At 58.9% G+C, this 19,531-nt stretch overlaps 1 protein-coding gene across 1 annotated transcript in view; it reads right to left on the bottom strand.

The window, feature by feature from the left end:
• Nucleotides 1-19,531, bottom strand: part of TBX15 (T-box transcription factor 15) — a 41,339-nt gene extending 21,808 nt beyond the window's left edge. Inside the window, exons 1-2 of the mRNA XM_038758178.1 lie at nt 19,330-19,531; nt 86-299 (exon numbers count right to left, since the gene is read on the bottom strand). Coding sequence (XP_038614106.1) covers nt 86-299; nt 19,330-19,531 — 416 coding nt within the window. The remainder of the gene's footprint in view (nt 1-85; nt 300-19,329) is intronic.

Below are 19,531 nucleotides of genomic sequence, written 5' to 3' on the forward strand. Positions count from 1 at the left end.
TGAACCCCATGTGGGATATGGACTGTGTCCTGACTGTGAACCGGATTAACTTGTATCATGCTCCTATCCCGGGCTGTGGCCTTACCTGCCAGCTTTGGTGATAATCATCTCCGTGCCAATGTCATGGAACCGTTTCCATAGGTCCGCACACTGCAGCTCCACTTGGGTCTCCTCCATGGAGGAAACAACTGGAGGCAGGGAGGCCGGGGGTCCTGGCGTCAGCTCAACGTGGGAGTCGAAGGAGCAAGCGGTCCTCTCTGGGAGCCCGTCAGCGTCGGAGCCGGTGCTCTGCTCCGAGTCTGTGGGAACAGGGCCACGGGGAGTGAGAGGCAGGTTGGTCCAGATCAGAACTGTAGAAAGCCGGAGGAAGTCGTCAGCTGGGGAGGCCAGGGAGGTCAGGCTGTGAGGATGCCATGGGGCCAGAGCGGAAAGAGACCAGAGGAGGCCCGGACATGTGAAAGCTGAGGAGACCAGAGAGGCCGAAGCATAGAGAGGCTGAAGAGACCAGTGAGGGGAGAGGCCAGAAGGCAGCACTGTGCAGTGCTCTGCACACAGTAAGTGCTCAATAAATACGATTGATGATGGGGGCTCCAGAATCGGCCTGAGGGGACTTTTGAGCTTAACAACACAGGTTGGGTCAGAATCTCCAGGGTAAACCTGACCCATGAAACACCAACACTTCAGCCAGGGATTGTGTCTACCAACTCTGTGATATTCTCCCAAGCACTTAGCACAGTGCTGTGAGCACAGTAAGTACTCAGTAAATACCACTGATTGATTGATTAATCAGGGTGGACAAAGCGGGAAGGGTGGGGGAGAGGAGTTCAGAAAAATGACAATACCAATAGGGCCCTCTTGGTCATGCATCTGGCTCCCAGTGTCTGACCTGTGGTAGCTGTAGGTCCCCCGCCACCACCCCCCGCCCCCTCGTACCACACAACCCAGCGCCTGGAGCAATGCAGATCTCTCTGAGGCTTCAGGCAGGTCCCTGTTTGTTCCGAGGAACAGGGGTGGGGGTGAGGGTCTCTAGAGAACAGCCGGGCTGCCCCAGTGAGAAGGCCATGGCTGGTGGGCCCAGCGCGACCCTGGCCAACATGTGCAACCCGTTAGAGGGCGAGGAGAAACGGCGGATAAATGAGATCAGGAGACCCTATGATTGGATTCTGAAATATGAAAGGAGAGAAGGAGGGAGGGAGGGGCCGAAAGGGAAGGAGGGGCAAAGTGAGTGGAATGGATTGAGGAAGGAGGCTGGGAGGGAGAGAGGGGCTTTAAAGACGTGACTTTTCGGGAGCAAAAGGCCCCCAGAGAATGGGAATTACGGTAATTAGCTCTTGGAACGCCCGGTGCCAAGAAACTTCAAGCATTTAGTACAGGCGTTTGTCAAAATTAATGAACGGTAACACTGAGATCACTGACAGCTTTTTATACAGACCCATACAAGCGATAACAGGCACACGCATACACACCATCACTCACATACTGATAACACACACACATACACATATATATGCATATATATTATATTTTTTTTCAGAGAAAAGGCACACCTCCCCAGCCTAAATAACTGCTCCCCAGAAACTCTTTGTCCTGTAGGTATACCGAAGGAAGGAGTGAAGTAGAGAGGGAGAGAGGGAGGGACGGAGGAGGAGGAGAAGGACCCTGTCTGGCCCTCGGATTGTTGGTCCTTGAATGCGGTCACGTGGCTAGGACGTTTCGAGCTCATTCTCTGGGTGTCAGGCAGCTCCCCGGCCCCTCTGGCCGCCCTGCCCCTCGGTTCTGAGGTCCGGGGAGCCCACTTCCCACAGACCGCCACGCCAGTTCCCGCCAAACCCTTTCCCGGACGGCCGCTCCCGGCTCCGGTTTAATGCCCCTACTCGGGGGTGGTGACGTTTCCCTGCCCCGTTGCCACCAGAACTTCCCAGCCTGCCGCAAGGGGGAACAGGCGCCGCGGTCCCATGGGGTACCGGACGCCAAGGCCACGCGGGGAACCAGCCGCTATGATCAGGTGGGGAAACAAGTGCCCCACGGTCACACGAGGGACCAGACGCCACGCCACGGGGGAACTAGACACCATGGCCAGTGGAGTGTCCGTGTGCTTGGCAGTCTGTCTGCCCACGCTCGTCTGCAAACTAGGGAGAGCAGGACTCACGGCTCACTTCCAGGTTCGCACAGTGGCAACTTGAAAGTTTTCTTGCCATCTGGATGCACCTTAATGAGGCTGCCGCAGTGCCTTGTTAGCCACCGACCGTGCTTTGTACATAGTAAGAGCTCAATCAATACCACTGATGATGATGATGATGGGCAGTCACACGTGCCTTTCCGTGAGGATTCTGGTGGGGAAGCAGTGGCCGCCGGAAGCTTCCCGTTTCCCGAAAGGAGCCGAGGTTATATTGAACGCTGCAAAAGGCCAAATGGCGTGCGATGTTTCGGGCGGAGCGGTGATTTCACGAGGAAGAGGCAACTGGATAAGGAGCAGCGTGGCTTAGTGGAAAGAGCACGGGTTTAGGAGTGGTGGGTTCTAATCCCGGCTGCGCCTTGTCAGCTGTGTGACTTTGAGCAAGTCACAACTTCTTTGTGTCTCAGTTACCTTAACTGTAAAATGGGGATTAAGACTGTGAGCCCCACGTGTGACAACCTGATTACCTTTTACCTACCCCAGCGTTTAGAACAGTGCTTGGAACATAGTAAGCGCTTAACAGATACCGTCATTATTATTATTATTAACCGGATCCCAGATAGACGAGGCGCCGACGCCGCTCTGGACAACTGAAGAAAGGGCGCCTGGAAACCAATATCTGAGCCAAGGAAAACCGGGGTGTCTGCTCCCCGAGTGGTTCGCCCCCCCCCCCACCTCGGGGGCGCGGAATCCGCACTCAGGGCCTGAAGCGCCCCGGGCCCCCAGCGCCCTCTCTGCCCTCCCAGGAGGGGATGTAAGGGAGGGCGGCCCAGCGGTCGGGCATTAACCAGGAGAGGAGCCGGATGCTTCTAGCTCGGGAGGGGCTGAGGGAAGCGCTGGGCCCAGGGGAGAAGGGGGAAAGGGGACGGGGAGAGAGGGGACCAACTCCTCCAAGGCCCAGAGACTCGTCCCGGAGACGCCGGCCGGAGGAAGGCGAGGCCGGCAGCAGTACAGATCCGAAAGGAGGGAGTGGGGAAGGAGAGCCGCGGGAGTGGGGTTGGAGCAGACACGCGAGGTGTGGGGAGCGCACGGCGGACAAGCCAACAACCGAACGAAGGGCAGGCGCGCGCCACATGTCCCCTTGGCAAAAACTCCACCAGCGCGCCGGGTGCCAGGGCTGGGAAGCGTGACTGGCACCTTTTTCGCTCGGGAGGAAATGGGGGCGAAGGTCTGCGCGGGGAAGGCGAAAGACTCGCCCCCACGACAGACCGGGACGTCTGGCTTTCTTGCCGGGAGGCACCATTTCCAGCGTTTCCTAACGAGGGCCAGTGTTTCTACGTTTCCAGTTCCCCTGTGAATCCGGGGGGAATAGGAAACCAACCAGCCAATCAATCAATCAAACAGTGAGTTACCTGAGCGTCTACCGTGTGCGGAGCTCGGAATTAATCGCTGGGGAGCTTGCGGCAGAGGTAGAAGACACGATCGCTGCGCTTTAGTGGTAAGGAGATGGTTGTCGTTGCGGCCGAGGCTGTGGCTATGGTAGTGGAGGTATTCGTTAATAATAATTGCGGTGGTTATCAAGGGGTTGGAGCTGTGGTTATGGCAGTGGTGGTATTTATTAATAATAATCGCGGTGGTTATCAAGGGGTCGGGGCTGTGGTTATGGCTATGTCCCCACAGGCGGAGTGAAAAAGAGGGTTGAGGGATTGACCTTGGGAAAAATGGGGATTTTTGCCCAAGTCGTCTAATTAGTTGCCTCAACCCCTCTCCCCCTTCTTGACCGAGAATTTGAGGAGTCGAGGGCGGGATGGGAGGACTCCCTCCACCCCCAAAAGCAAGAAATGAACTTTCTGCGGTGGGCAGGAAGCGAGTGAGCAGGTGGCCAATCCAAGGCCCAGGAGAGGCGAGGAGAAAATAGTTCCAAATTACATTCAACAGCCTGCGTTCGATTATCCGCGAGAAAGGGGACGGGCAGCAAACTGATAATGGATAAATGGGTTCCACCGATGATAACCCCCAAACCTTCCCCGTGAACCGCTGGCCAACTGGACAGAGTTGAGTCTCCTCCCCCAAGATCCCTGTGTTTGCCCATATCGTTGTTTGTTGGACTTGCTCCAGAAGGTGGCAAGAGTCATAGAGAGACAAAAAAAATGGGTTGGGGACCTGGGAGGAGGGGTGGTCTGGATAAACCACAAACTGGCTAATGGAGAATTGGCAGCCTGCAGAGCAGACTAGTCAGCCCTGACTCTAAACAGCCTCACCTGGGCCTGCACTGCAAACTGACCACTTCGTTGGGCACTGACCACACCACCGGACCATGCTATGGGAAACTGACCACTCCATCGGCTCCCCCAGGCCATGACCACTCCACGGAGTACTGTCGACTCCACCAGTCCCTGACCCCTCCCCCGGGAACTGACCACCCCACCTCTTGGCCCAGCTTTCCCAGTCTGGTGGCAGTGTGCCCACGTTATAACGCGACTCAAGCCGCCAACTCACCTCCGTCCACACAACCCAGAAGAGGCATCGCCTAGACTGGATTTTGGGAGGAAAAAAAATCTCCAAGACTTGCCCGGCCCCTACGAGCCCCATCGCCTGCCCGCCTGCTCCCCGTCCCCAGCCTGGGCGGGGGCAGCGACCCCGAATCGGTGACCTCGCGCGTGGACAGGATGGCCCTCTGCGCCCCCTGCTGGTCCCCAGGAGAGATGCGGCCGGCAGGCGCGCTTCCCCAGCGAGGGTCCCGGCCTGGGCCCCCCTCCCCGGTCAGTCGCAGTTGGCCCTTTCCTGCGGCCCCATCCCCATCCCTCGGAAGGCCTCGGGGACAGCAGCCGTTCCTCGGCCGGGGATCTGGGCCTTGGGAACTGCGGGAGCCACTCCCTCCCTCCCTCCCTTCGTCCCTTTCCGCAGCCCCGCCGCCGGCATAACTCCGGACTGGTCCTCGTGCCCCACCCCCTTCCCTGCGAACCGCCGCCACCTTCGGAGGCCGGACGGGCAGCTGCCAGCCGACCTCCGGAGCCCCGGCCGGCCGGCCGGCCGGCCAGGGGGACGGTCTTCCATGTAACATTAGAAGGGCAGAAAGTAATTACCGGAGCTGGAATTTGGCCCGGATCTTGGAACTAATTGTGTTGGCGCTGGCAAAAAGTTGGACCCGCTTGAATTATTTGGATGGTCGCTACGTTTTCAAGATGGAAAGATAAGAATGAGTTTGGGGTTACCATTATCTCAAAACGACAGAAGAGCGAGAAAAACTTGGAGGCTTTTCTCGATTAAGCCCTCTTTTCCCGGAATCCTTCTACTTTCTGCTTCGTTTTTGGAAGGGGATCCGTGCACCCTTTGGGCATTTGGTATTTGCCCCACCCTCTGCCCCACAGCACTTATGCACACATCTTTAAATTATTTATTTATACTAATGCCTGTCTCGCCCACCAGACTGTAAACTCGCTGTGGCCAGGGAACGAGGCTATCAACTCTGCTGTATTGTACTCTTCCCAAGTTCACAGTACACTCCTCTGCACACCGAAAGCTCTCAAAAAAATACCATTGATTGATCACTTGAAAACGCAACCACTACACCACCTCCGCCCTCGCCAAGGCAGTGGAACCATGACGAGAAGATCCCTGGCCGCAGCTTGGGGGAGGCCCACGTTCCGACCCCGGCAGCCAAAGGCAGGCTTGGCGAGATCCGGGTTCCAGGGCACTCGGCAGCTTTCCATCTCTATTGGCAGTGAAAAATGTAACATTTCACGCTGCCCCCGGAGCTGTCGGGGGTCTAGTGATCGGGCCAGCCCCCAGACACCCGACCTCAATCAATCAATCATATTTATTGAGCCTTTATTGCGTGCAGAGCACCGTACTAAGCGCTTCGGAGAGTACATCAGAGTTGGTAGACATGTTCCCTGCCCACAACGAACTTTCAGTCTAGAGGGGGAGACAGACATTAATATACATAAACTAGGGATATGGACATAGTTGCTGTGAAACTGAGGGAGGGGGTCAATAAAAGGTACAAAACCAAGTGCAAGAGCTGAAGCCCTCAGCCTCCGACCCCACACTCCAGCCCCAGGGATGGGGCAGACGGCTCGTTCCCACCTATGGGCAGAGAATGTGTCTGCTTATTGTTATATTGTACTCTGCCAAGCGCTGAGTTCAGTGCTTTGCACACAGTAAGCGCTCAACAAATACGATTGAATGAATGAATGAATATGGGCTAATGCAAAACAGTGCAGTCGTAATAATAGTAATAATTATGATCATAATAATTAAGGCTTGCTATGTTCCAGTCACTGTAACCGCGCCTCCCGGCGGCCTCAGGGAGAGGCTGCCTCCGACTCCCGGGCCCCAAACTGGTCGGTGGGGTCCGGACGAGCCCGCCGAGAAGGGGAAGGTAGGACGGCGGGGAGCACCAGAAAGGAAACAAATCCGACAGACAATTACTCTCCCCGTCTTCAAGGCCTTTCTGGGGGCACATCTCCTCCAGGAGACCTTCTCTGCCTAAGCGCCCCCCCCCCCCCCGCCTTTCCTCTACTCCCACTCCCTTCTGCTTCGCCCTGACTTGCCCCCTTTGTTCTTGCCCCCTCCCAGGCCCATAGCATTTATGTGCATATCTGTAATTTATTTAGTTATATTAATGTCTGTCTAGCCTGCAAGCTCGTTGTGGGCAGAGAATGTGTCTGTTTATTGTTGTATTGGACTCTCCCAAAACCCTAGTACAGTGCTCTGCACACAGTAAGCGCTGAATAAATGTGAATGAATTAATATAAACGTCCTTCGACGGGAGGTCCCCGATCCGCCTGAGCCCGAGCCCACTGCAGGGGCTCAGTGCCCAGACAGTGACCCTCTCTCTCCGTCCTGGCCCTGGCGCCCTCCCCGTGGCCGCGCTGTACTTCGAGGGCTCCACGAGGGGGCGCCACCCAGAGCCCGCACGGCGCCCAGTGCGTGGAGAACCAGAAGGTCCCGGGCTCCGGCTGCTCCTGGCCTCAGGATCTTTTTTCTTTCCGATCGCTGCCGCTGCTCGTTCGAGCCGACGGCCCCAAGTCGCCCCCTCCAGCCCACCCTCGTCGCTATCCCGCGCCTGAGGCTCCCCTTCCCCCCTCCTCCCTCCCCCCAAGGGACCCCTCCGTCCGCAGGCTGTGCGGGGGAGTGGGCGGCGAGGGGGCGCGCCCTGTCTGTAAGATCAGAGTGGGCAGGGAACGTGTCTACCAAATCCGTTATATTAGACTCTCTCAAGCACTTAGAACAGTGTTCTGCAACCAGTAAGCACTCAATAAACACGACTGATTGATTGCTTCATCGAGTTATTGAGCCGGGGCTTGTGTGCAGAGCAGGGAGGGAGGAATTGGAGGAGGAGGAACGGAGAAGACCCGCGTTTCTGGCCGCTTGGTGGCTGCTCTGCCCTGCTCGGCTCGGCCCACGGAGCCCTCCCGCTGCTGCTCGCCTTCACAGGCGCCCGCTCGACCCGCCAGGCGACGCCCCCCAGCTCCGAGCCTCCGTTTCTCCGCCTGCACAACGGCATCGATGTTCCCAGCCGGGCGGGGCCTAGGAGCATCGTCCCATCCTCCCTGTGCGGAAATCGAGACCCAAGGCAAGTGCCAGCCGCCCTGGAGCCACTCAACTCGAGAAGCCCACTTTTCGCCGCGCTCCCTTCCTGCCCCGTTTGAGGCCCCAGCGGGCGAGGTGGCGGGCGGTTCGTGTGGGCCCGGAGGCTGGCCGCCCCCAGCAGCTTCCATGCCGCCCACACTGCCGGCCTCGCGAGGAGAACCATCTCCCGCCCTCGTCCCCGTCCCCAGCCCCGGAGATTCCTCATACTCACGACGTGGACACAGTGGCAGTCTGGGGACGTGGGAAGGCAAGTCCCCTCCCCCGACGGACCCCCAGTAACCCCCAGAAACCAGATCGATCGCGCGGGGGACTCGGGGAGGCCTCCCAGCTGGGAGCCTGACAGAGGCTTTGTACAGTGCTCTGAACACAGTAAGCACTCAATAAATATAGTTGATGCAGGTCCAACCACCCGTCTGTCCTTCTGTCACGGCAGAGCCCGGAGAGCGACTCTCCCCTGCTTAACAACGATTCATCAGGTATTATCAGGTATGTATATATATATATATATATACATACCTATACTGTATGTATATAGGTATGAGGTATGTATATATATACATATATATATATGTATATATATATATATGTATATATATATATATGTATATATATATATATATATATACCACATGCACGCCCACGCTCCGACCAAAAGTAGCCAGCGGGGAGCCCGCCGTCCCCGGGCCTGGGACAAAGTCGGGCATTTGATTTCTCAAGTTCCTGCACATACTGACACAAGCGATTACCAAGATCAGACGCAAGCCAATTCTATACCCAAGGACCCAGACCTCCCTGGGCTAGAAGCGCCTTGAGGGCAGGAATCGAGTCTTCTGATCATCCAGCGCTTAGAACAGTGCTTGGCACATCGTAAGCGCTTAACAAATACCATTATTATTATTATTATTACTACTACTACTGCTGTACTCTCTCAAGTACTTGTCTCCTCCGCAAGAGTGGAGGCAACTTGTGGGCTGAAACTTGTCACTTACTTTATCCGTGCTTTCCCAAGAGCCTAGTACAGTGCTTGTGAACCAAGTGGGCGCTTAGTGAGTGCTACTACTACTTCGACCACGTATAGTGCTCTGCACAACGTAGGTGCTGAGTACATGCTATTAACTGCCTCATCAATCAATTAATGGTATTTAAGAGAAGCAGCGTGGCTCAGTGGAAAGAGCAAGGGCTTGGGAGTCAGAGGTCATGGGTTCTAATCCTGTCTCCACTGCTTGTCAGTTGTGTGACTTTGGGCAAGTCACTTAACTTCCCTGTGCCTCAGCTACCTCAGCTGTAAAATGGGGATTAAGACTGTGAGTCCCATGTGGGACAACCTGATCACCTTTTATCCCCCAGCGCTTAGAACAGTGCTTTACACATGGTAAACGCTTAACAAATGCCATCATTATTATTATTATTTACTGAACGCTTACTGGTACCGAACATACTGTACTAAGCGTCGTCGACGGCAGGTTTCCTTTGGGGTCCCTGGAATCTCATAGAGGGGGTGGGGGCAGCGGCTGGATGGGCACAACGAGACAGAAGGTCGACAGCTTGGTCTTTGATGGGGGAACCAATGGACAAGGAGGCTCACGAATACAGGTGAACAGACTTTCAGTGTGACCAAATACAGCCAATCAGATCCAGCCCGGCCCGGAGCCCACAAAAGAAAAGCCAATTAGCAGAGCTACTCCAGCTCTGCCCGGACATACACTCTAAACTCAAAGCAGACAGCCCGCAGGCTCCTACGGACAGGCCAAAGTGGAAACCCGCTAAGGGCGGTCGTCTACTGGCTACGGACTACTGTGCAGACTATCTGCTGTGCTCGGAGCGCTCTGTTGGAGGTCTACTGAGAGCAGAGCACTGCGCTGGGCGCTGTGCTGAGCCTCCCCAAAACTCCCTCCTTGCTCTCTCGACGATATCCCATTGCCGAAAGAAGAAGCGGCCCGGCCAGCCGCAGGCAAGCGCACCTTGACTCCGCTTTCTAGGGAAAAGGCCTCCTGCTAGTGACGGGCGACGAGGTTGAGAGGCTCGAATAATCGAGTGCAAGAGCTTTTCAATTTCTCGGCTCCGGAAATCTCTGCTCCTAACCGGTTTCAGGCTTTCTCCTCTCCTGCTGGGAAATGAAGTCAGCATCGTACGGCAGGGGCAGAGGGGATCAGGACGGGGGCAGGAAAGGATGAGAAGGAAGGCCTCCGGGAAGGGAACCTGGTGTACAAAGCTAAGCAGGGTCTCTCGGCAAAGCTGCTCAGTCTGTGCATGCTCCTCCTAAGCAGCGTGGTCTAGTAAATAGAGGATGGGCCTGGGAGTCAGAAGAACCTAGGTTCTAATCCTTGCTCTACAATTTTGTCTGCTGTGTGACCTTAGGCAAGTCACTTAACTTCTCTGGGCCCCCAGTTACCTCATCTGCAAAATGGAGACTAAAACTGTGAGTCCCATATGGAACATGGAATGTGTCCAAGCTGATTAGCTTGCATCTACCCCAGCACTTAGTACAGTGCCTGACACATAGTAAGAGCTTAACAAATATCTTTAAAAAAAAAAAAAAAAAGATGGCAGGGAGCGGCCCTAAGGCCCATAGCTTTGTCTGGGTGGCCACCCGGGTGATCCTGCCCCATCAGTCATGGGGTCAAAGTTTCCGGCAGCCGACAGGGATCTTAGGAACTGCGGCCAGTCCACCTCCAGCGAGGGGCCGAGCGTCCCTGCACAACCCGGGAGGGACCAGATATTCCTGGCCGGTCTCTGGGGGCGGGGCTGGAATGACCCCAACTTTTATCCAGCTACCCCCAGGATGAAACGGGGAAGAGGCGGGTCCCTCGAAACCCGTATTATACCAATCACTGTGACGTTAACTTTTGCTACGGCCTCCCAACAAAAAGCCTGACGATCACCGCCCGGCCTGGTCCACCCCACCTGGGCTCACTGTCCGGCCAGCAACAGCAGCAAGGGCAAGGCAGGGGTGTGGCCGCTTCGTGTCCTCGGAGTCGCCGGGCAAAGATTGCCTTCATTGATTGTGAGCCCCTTGAGGGGCAGGGTCCAATTCCCGTTTGCTTACTTTTTCCCAGCGCTTAGCACGGTGCTCTGCCCATAAAAAGCACTTAATAAATGTTGTTACTATTACCGTGCTGCCCGGATGTGTCGACCTTGTAGGGTCTAACGTTGTTTCCCATCTTCTCCCCCGTCCCCCGATTTTCCCGAAGCCCCACTCGAGGCAAGCGACCTCTGTCCCGATCGCGGCCCGCCGGGTTGGGGCATCAGCGCCGTGTCTGCCGCTTCCCCCAGCTCGCCCTCCTCGGTGTCCGCCACCGTGCAATGCTGAGTCTCTGGACCATTCATTCGGCCCTCCCGGACAGCCGGTCTCTCCTCCATCTCTCTGTCCGCAGCTGCTCGGGAACCGTGGGGGCGTCCATTCTACTCCGCCATGGCCCGGGGGAGGTGGGTTGCTGGGAGCCTCTCGCGGTGCTGGGTCAGCCGACGGGGTGCGGTCCAGGCCCACGGGGCGCGTCACCCGGTCCTGCGCGGGGCGGCCTCGAGTGGGTTCGCGGGTGACGCTAGCGAAATCGCTCCTGGACCCGGGTGCCCCTTCTAAGATGGGTCCGGAACTGGCAATCAGATGCCAGGTCGTTCACCCCAGCAGCTTGGAGGTAAGTCAGCTCCCGCTGTCACCACGCCTGCCTGCCTTCCGGAATCCCGAGAACACTGCTACCGCTGGATCGCCTTCCTCTCTCGTTCGCCCCCAGGGCTGGGCGGTGAAAGCGGGAGTCGGGATCGGGTCCGGCTTGGAAGAGTTTCCCGGAATTCTGAAGTGAATTCCGTCCGACTCGGGGGTCCCAGTGGGTGAAGCAAAAAGAGGCGGTCGGGGAGAGAGTCTTCCCGAGCTCCTCCCCTCCCCACTGGTCCTTGGCTCAGATATTGGTGAACCTCTCTGGGTGCCTCGATGCTCTTCGACAGGGTTGGGGCTTCTGGTGGTAATATGTGTGTGTGGCGGGGGGGGGCGGCTAGGACGAGGCCAGCCCCCAACCGTTGAAAACTCTGAGTCTGGACCTCAGGTGTAACTCATGCACGACACCCGAGACCGCTTCCCGGTCTGGCCCTGAGAACCTCCTCCTGGGCACTGGGATTGATGGAAGGGAGCTGTGGGGGAAGGGGCGGCCACTGACTTCCCTTCCCCTCCCCGCCCTGGCCTCCTTTCTGCCAGAAACTGAGTGGGACCCTGGCGGCCGCTCTATCGTCCCATGCAGTCTGTTGGGGTCATCGGAGTCTCCCCCGACGACCCCGTCAAGGCGGGCGTCTCCGCTCCACCCGGGTCCCGGGGTTTCCCGCCGCCTCGATTCCTCCCTCGCTGTCCGGTCCCGCCGGGGAGACGCCAACTCGAGTCCCTTGCAACGGCAGGAACTGTTTCTCCCGCGTCTCCCTCGGTCTCCATGAGGCGGTCGTGCTGCTGACCGAGGCAAGCTCACACACTGGCCCGCTAGCCCAGTCGAGCTCTCTGAGGCCAGTTCTCGGCAAGCGACGGGGCTCTGGGTTTCCTGGGAAAGCGCCACCAAACCCGCTCAGTTCGAACCTTCCATTCTCACCCTTTTGTCTTTAAGTACGGGCCATTAAACAACCGACCTTTCCGAAAGGTTCACATTTGCAGCGGGGCTAGAAAAGGGAGGTGTTATTCCGCGGGCAGGTTCTGCGACTAACCACCCGCCTGACACGGTAACGATCCCAACTGGCCTACCCCAATCAGCTGCATCGAATTCTCTCCCAAGTTGGGCGGTTAGTCGTCGCATTGATGCCGTTCAGCCGGGAGTCGGCGGGGAGGGGCGGGCAGGAAGAAAAGGAAGAGGTTTCCTCTGCCGCCGCCGGCCAGATCTTCTGCCCCGAAATTATTTTTTTTTAGCTTTCTGAAACATCAAGCATCAGCTTTTAGTCTTTTAACTTCCAACAAACTGAATTTTACATCCAGAACTGGGCAATACTCTCCGTAGCTGGGGAGGGAAACGCAGGGCACAGACCTCGGCGGGGGCTTCACTGACCTGAGCCGGAATCTGGGGCTCTAAAGGACCCGCTCTCTGCTTTCCCCTACCCCGGCCAGAATGACTTCCAAAACGGCAGCCAATCCCGCCCAAGATGGCTTAAGGCCCGGGGCCTAAGGAGCAGGGGCCCGGCCTCACTCTCGCCCAGATCCTCACCCCGCCCCTGCGCGCGCAGACGCCTTGAATCCTGAATCCGAGCACCTGAGAGGTGACCCCGCCCCCGCAGACCCCCTGTCAGGGTTGATTTGGTACCGGGCTTGCACCTTCGAGAGAAAAGAACCCTGATTTCCCGACCCGTAAAAGCTTCAGCTGTTACTTATTTTCCACCGTTCGGGACCTCGGTAGTTCGCTAGTCCATAGCCTCGGCAGCTCTCCGTTTGTCATACCGGTTTCGAGAGGAAGAATAAACGTGGTTCCAGCTCTGCAGACGCCTTGGGGGTGCGCGCGCTCGGCCTGTCGCTGCAGGCGGCAGTGCGCAGTTCGTACTATGCGGGAGGGAGAGTCACTCCCGGGTCGAGCGTCTGGTCCGGGCTCCCCGCCAGGGCAGAGCCGAGCAACCGAGTCCAGGTGGAAGTGCTGGAGCTGGGAGCCCGGACCCTTGTGATCCATTCAGCCCCGCGGCGCCGACCCCAGCTCCTCCCTCACTACTTCGCTCCGAAGGGCAGACTTGCCCTTCCCCCAGTCCCTCCTGCTGGGAAATGCTCCCCGCCCTCCGTCCGGGCCCTTGCGGCCCATCGGTCCCGCCATCGCCAGGGTTCTTCGGCCCCTTCCCCGCGTAAGAACTGTACCTTGGGCCAGTCGCGAGGGACCAGCCCCTCGAAGGTAGACCGATTGGCTGCTGAATGCCCTCATCTATCTTCTCAGCCGCCTGGGCCACTACCCTAGACCAGAACCTCTCACCGAGGTCCCTTTGAACTCGGTGCGGGGAAGCCCAGGCAGGGAACGGTCCCGGAATCCGATCTTTCCCCAACCTCTCTGTTCCCCCGCCCCCGGCCGGCTCCCTTCGCAGGCAGATTTCGTTTGCTCCAGAGCGGATGGCTCCCCTCTGTCCTTGCTTCTCTACCCCTGAAATTGACGAGACTCCAAACGTCGTGTTCCCCGCCCCCCCCCCCCCCTTCCCCGGCAGATCCTCCAGATCCGGAGCTGGTGGTCGCTTCCCCACACCGACCCCCGGATACACGCAAATCAGCCAGACAGGGCTCAGGCGAAGGTCTGGGGGGAGCCCCCAGGATACTCCGAGCCCGCCCCCCACCCAGGAATAAACATTTATTCTGAACCAATTCGGCCTGCTGGTCACCCGCGCGGCGAGACCTGGCCTAACGGCGAGAGGCCAGGCCCGGAGAATGCTTCAGTTTAGTGCCTCCCGGACTCCTCCTCCTGGTGCTGGAGTTTCTTCCTGTTTCCGCTAAACCCTTGCCTCGATCCCTCTCTTTTACGTGCACTCTCATATTCACACACGTCCCCATTGACATAGACACATACCCATACACACTCCCGCACTCACGCCTTTTTGCAAATTGGCCGGAAACGTATACGGATTTGGCAAAAGCTTCCGTATCGTTTCATTTGGCTTTTCCCCCGCGAGCCGCCAGCGCGGGGCAAGGCTCCACGTCGTCAGCCTCGTTTTTCAGAAAGAGAAACTGGAGTTTAGCAAGGCCCGATCTCAATCCTGGACGCTGAACTCCAGGCCCTACTACCCTCACCCTTGTGCGGGCCCCAGAGGCCCGCCCAGCAGATCAATAAATCAATGGTATTTATGGAACACTTTCGGTGTACAGAGCACTGTACTAAGCGCTTGGGAGAGCACCGTGCAACAGAGTTGGCATTCACGATCCACGTCCACAAGGATCAAAGAGGAGCCCGAGGCAGCGGGCTCTCCAAGCCCAAGGTGTCATCTTGACGGCTCAGCCTCGCCCTGCCGAGAGGTCCAGTGGTCGGGCTCTGGACTGGGGTGTGGGTGCGGGACTCCCAGTGCTGGCGACCTTGTGTGCGCCCGTTCCTGCGCCCCGTCACTTGCCACCGCCCTCAGATTCCCTATTCACGAGTACGACCTTCTGGCCGCCACGCCATCCCCGCTCGCCCTGGTACCCTGTTTGACGCGTGTTCAGGGACTGAGGGGTCCGGGCCTCCGGCCTCTCGGTATATCTACTCACGCTCTGATTCCCCTAAAACGTGCCTGGCCATCTCTCAGGCCTGGGGCTGGGGCTGGGGCTGGGGCTGGGCCTAGGGGTCGGGCCCCACCCGCACCTGGGCTGCGCTCAGGGTAACGCAGTGGGCCAGGCCGGACTAGGCTAGGCCGAGCGGAGGCGCCAGGCCCGGGAGGGAGGGGTGCGTGACCCATCTGCGGGCCCGCAGGCGGGAGTCGAGATTGGGGGTCTCATATGTGTCCGATCGCTCGCCCTGCCCCCCAACCCCTGCCGCCGGGGCGCGAGATCCGGGCCCAGCTAATCGGTGTTTTCCAGTAGCAGAGAGCGGCCGCTCGGACAGTTGGGAGGCTGCCGTCTACGGCTCCGGAGCGGAACTCCGGGAGCTCGCCGTGGGAAGAGAGGCAAGAGGGGAAAAATGTCTTTTTCCCCGTCCCCCTGGACCGCCTGGAGCGGGGACGGGGAGCGATCCTCTACTCGATCCGCAGCCCTGTGGCCGGCGGCGGCGGCAGGAGTGGCCGGGAGATCCAAGGCAGCCAGGGCCCCCTGTCCAGAGCTCCACCCAAGAACCAGCTGGGGCTCCGGCTCCCCCGAGGGCCGGACACGGCGGGTCTCGGCGGGTCTCCCGTCTCCGCTCACTTGGCACGGGTGCGGTGACATGAACTTGTCCCGCCGGAGTCTGTCGCCCCGCACCCACACTCTCTGAGCCCCGAGGGAGAGACAGAAACGGAAAGACCGAAAATTAGGAGGAGGTCAAGCAGTCCGGGGATGAGCGGGGGAACCCCTGGGGCCGCCCGATCCTGGGTCGGTGTGGCGGGGAGCGGCGCGGGGCGGAGAGGGCGGCCAGAAGGGAGGGACGAGGCAAGCGTCGCTCAGTCCAGAGAAGGGGTAGGAAACCCGAGAGAAACCGCATCCGATCCAGAGCGGCCACTCCGCCCCACCTGGGCAAGAGGCAGTCAGGGGCCTACCAGGGTCGTTCCCTCCTCCCCTTCGCGCGTCCCCCCCACCCTGCGGCCCTCCTGGACCCCCGGCGCCTGCCCACTCCCCAGTTATGGCGGGCAGAGACCAGGCTAGGCCTCAGAGCAGGGTAAACATGGGCATGGGCAACACCTACAGCTCAGGGACGGTACACAGACACACACGCCACGCCACACTCATATATACCCAGTTGTACACACACAAACACGCGCACACAGACCCCAACATTCACATATACTCTCTCAGGAGCTACACACCTTCTCTATCCCGCCACAGTTCCCCATCCCCCACTCATGTACTTTCCTTTCTCCTGGGCCCGCTGTGCTAGGGGGAAAGCGTCCCCTTAACCATCCCCCTCCTCTGGCCCCCGTATGGACCTGAAGATCGAGAAGAGAAACTCAGAGCCTCCCGGTACCGGCTCCCGCATAATTGAGTGCGCTCGTGTGACTGTGTCAGGATGTCTGTGTCAGCGTGGGAGACAGACAGAGTGTGTGTGTGTGTGTGTGTGTGTGTGTGTATGGTGTGTCCCAAGGCGGAACAACCCAGACTGGGGAGCCAGGCCAGTCGGAGACTGAGCGTCTTCTGGCTCTGGGTTTCGGCTCCGGGCCTCAGGGCCTCAGATCTTGGGAAGAAGAAGGGCGGAATGGAGGGGTGAGGGCGGGAGCGGCTTCGAAAGACCAGGATCGCACCACACGGGTTCCCCGCTCTGACGGGCCCCCTAGCGTTTCTGCTAAAAGAGGAGAAAGGGAAGGGAGAGAAGACGTCGGGGGGTAGCGGGGATTACCCCGCAGCCCCAGATGAGCCCCGGTTTTAGGTCACCTAGAGAAGACGTCGGGGGGTAGTGGGGATTACCCCGCAGCCCCAGATGAGCCCCGGTTTTAGGTCACCTTGCACCATGGGTATACGGGTGGGGACACGAAGGATAGGGGCGGGCAGACGCGTCAGAATTTTCTCGGCTTTGCTCGGAAACTCGCGGTGAGGGAGGCTGAGAACCCCGTGCAGGCAGCCGTGGGGTAGAGACAATGACCTCACCTCAGAGTTGGGATCCAGGGGACCCCGCCGGAGCTCGGAGGACACGGACCCCATAGCCCCACGTCACCCAGCCCTTCTCCGCCCCCAGCCTGGACCTTTCGTGCTGAGCCCAACTCACGCGGGGGCCGCACGCCCAATCCCGACCCTTCTCGGGAGAAATTCAATGCGGGAAGGGCAGCGGGCGGTTCCCCGGGCTTTTCTTTCTTTCCCTCCCGCCCCGACCCAGTCCGGATATGCCCCGCAGAGCTGCCTCAGGAACCCCAGAGCACGGTTATACCTCTCCCTACTTACGGCGCCGTGGGCAAAGAGCGTGAGGCCAATGGCCAAGGAGTAAGACGTGGGCGGGGGGGGGGGGGCGGAGAAGGATGAGCCTGCCTGTCGGACCCTGTCTCTGTCCCTGTGCTTGTTCCTGCGCCCCGGTCCTTTAGCTTCCCCGACTCCCCGACTGTAGCCGACGTCCTCCGGCCCCGCATTCCCCCTCCGCCCCTTTTGTCCCAGGAGTGGGGCAGGGTAGTTCAGCAGCGGATTCTACAACAGGGTCGATTTCACTCCCCGCTCTCTACCGCCCCCCGAAACCAATTTCGTTTTCCCCTTCTCCCTCCGCTCGAGTTCGGAATCGGCCGGGAAGACACTCACGAAAGCAACTTGGCCGCGGCCTGCGCTGTGGTCTCCCCTTCCGCTGCCCCCAAGCGCTCTTCGCCGGAACGGAATCCCCTTATACCGCTCCCAGACCGGGGGAGGGGGAGGCGCTTTCAGCCGATCGGCCCCCACGCACCTCCCCCCCCCGCCCCCCCGGTCGCCCCAGCCAAGCGCCCGTCTCTCCCTCACCTCCAACGCGGCCGAATGAGGAGAGCCGGGGGCTGCCGATTAACTGGGGAGTCACAGGGGCAGAGACCCCATCTAGGTGGAGGAGGATGGGAATTTTATTTCTCCTTTCGGAGGGGTCTCAAATGGGAAGCACGCTCTCTCCGGCCCCCGGAAATACCGCTGTTTCCTGGGAGGGGCGGCTCGCGAAGCGTTTTCGGAGCTTCCAAGCGGTAGAGGCAGGCAGGCTGGGCGCCACCGCGGCTCTCTCCCCTAATCGGTGACATACACGGAAGATAGAAACCTTTCTTCTCCCAGTTCACTTTCACCTAAGACTCTTTCTCCGATCCGGAAACTCCGGGAGTCGGCAGACCCACTGACACCCGGCCGCGGCCGAGAAGCTGGTCGGGCCAGGCCTTCTAGAGGTCGAGGGCCGCTTTCATTCCCGGAAAACGGGGCCGAAGCCTCTCCCGCTTCTCCCTCTCATTTAGTCCTTCTTGCTCCTTCTCTCAATCTCTTTCTTCATTTTCTCTGCGCACAAAACGTCTTTTCTCCCCAGTTCGCCCCGCACGGCTCTGCAGGAGAGGTCCCAGAACTCCATTTATACAGAACCCACTCTCCTATGAACCCATTTCTCTATAACCCACTCTCCCAGAGCCCCAGGCCTTCAGAGCCCTGTCCCTCCAGGACCCAGGCTTACCATAACCTCTTCCTCCAGAACTCTGGCTTCCAGAACCCCCTTCCTCCAACACCCCTGGCTGTCCGCGAAGCGTGCCTGCGTGCGTGTGTGCGTTTGTATGTGTGTGTGTGGTGTGTGAGACTTTCCTGATACCAGCTGTTCGCTGCATACTGATTTTCCACAGCCGAAACCTTGGCTGCTGACACAAGAAAGACGTAAACGGACTTTTTCTCCTGGAGGATCGAGGCACATTTGTAAGCAGTGTGTATGGGCAAGCGGCGCGCATTTGTTCCGTAGAGAGAAAATAGATGTTAAACCGCAAGCAGATTCGAACCCAGAAATAGAGTCACGGACGCCCCGGAAAATGGTCCCAGGCAGCCTGGGTGGAGGGAAGGGAATCACACACACAAACACAAACCACGCACACACACACACACACGCACGCACACACGCACGTACACGCACTCACATTGTCCTTTCCTTTCTCACACACTCACACTCACTCCCGCACGCTCTCCTGCTCTCTACTCTTCTAGAAAGGCGCCCGATCCGGCGAAGACCAAGGCGGCTGGGCAGGAAGGGAGATCCAGAGGGGCCCGGGGTCGAGCCTCAGGGTGTCGGGAAGTGGGGTCTCCGTCCTCACCGAGATTTCCCGCAGACCCAGACGCCAGCTCCGGACCTCCCTCGGGGACACTACCGGCCCCGCTACCCATTCCCTTGGCTCTCTAGACTGCAGGTTTGCAGAGGCCCAGGCGGGGGAAGGGGGAGAGGGAGAAAGGGGGAGCTTCGCTTTGTGGGTTGGTGGTTCTTCTTGTCCTGAACGTTTCGGAAGCCGCCGCCCGTCCGGCGCGGGAAAACTGAACCCTCGGTCCCGAGAAAAATCAAACTTCCACCGACCGCCCCGACCACCGCCCCGTCCCCAACACACCGGGCCCTCGGCCGGACAGATCGGTGAGCACTCACCGGGGCGGACCTCCAGGCAGGACCGCGCGTCCTCACTGTCCCCGAGGTGCCCGGCAGGGCTCAGTGGCTCCATGGACAGGTCCAAACCTTTCTCTTCCCAGTCCCGGAGTTTCCGCTTTTTACTGGTCCCGATCAGGGCCTCTACGGAGAAGGCATGTGCCCGGGAACTCAGTGCGACTGCAGACCGCCTCCTCTCAGTCAT

This window comes from Tachyglossus aculeatus, chromosome 16 (assembly GCF_015852505.1).
Source record: "Tachyglossus aculeatus isolate mTacAcu1 chromosome 16, mTacAcu1.pri, whole genome shotgun sequence".
Taxonomy (NCBI): domain Eukaryota; kingdom Metazoa; phylum Chordata; class Mammalia; order Monotremata; family Tachyglossidae; genus Tachyglossus; species Tachyglossus aculeatus.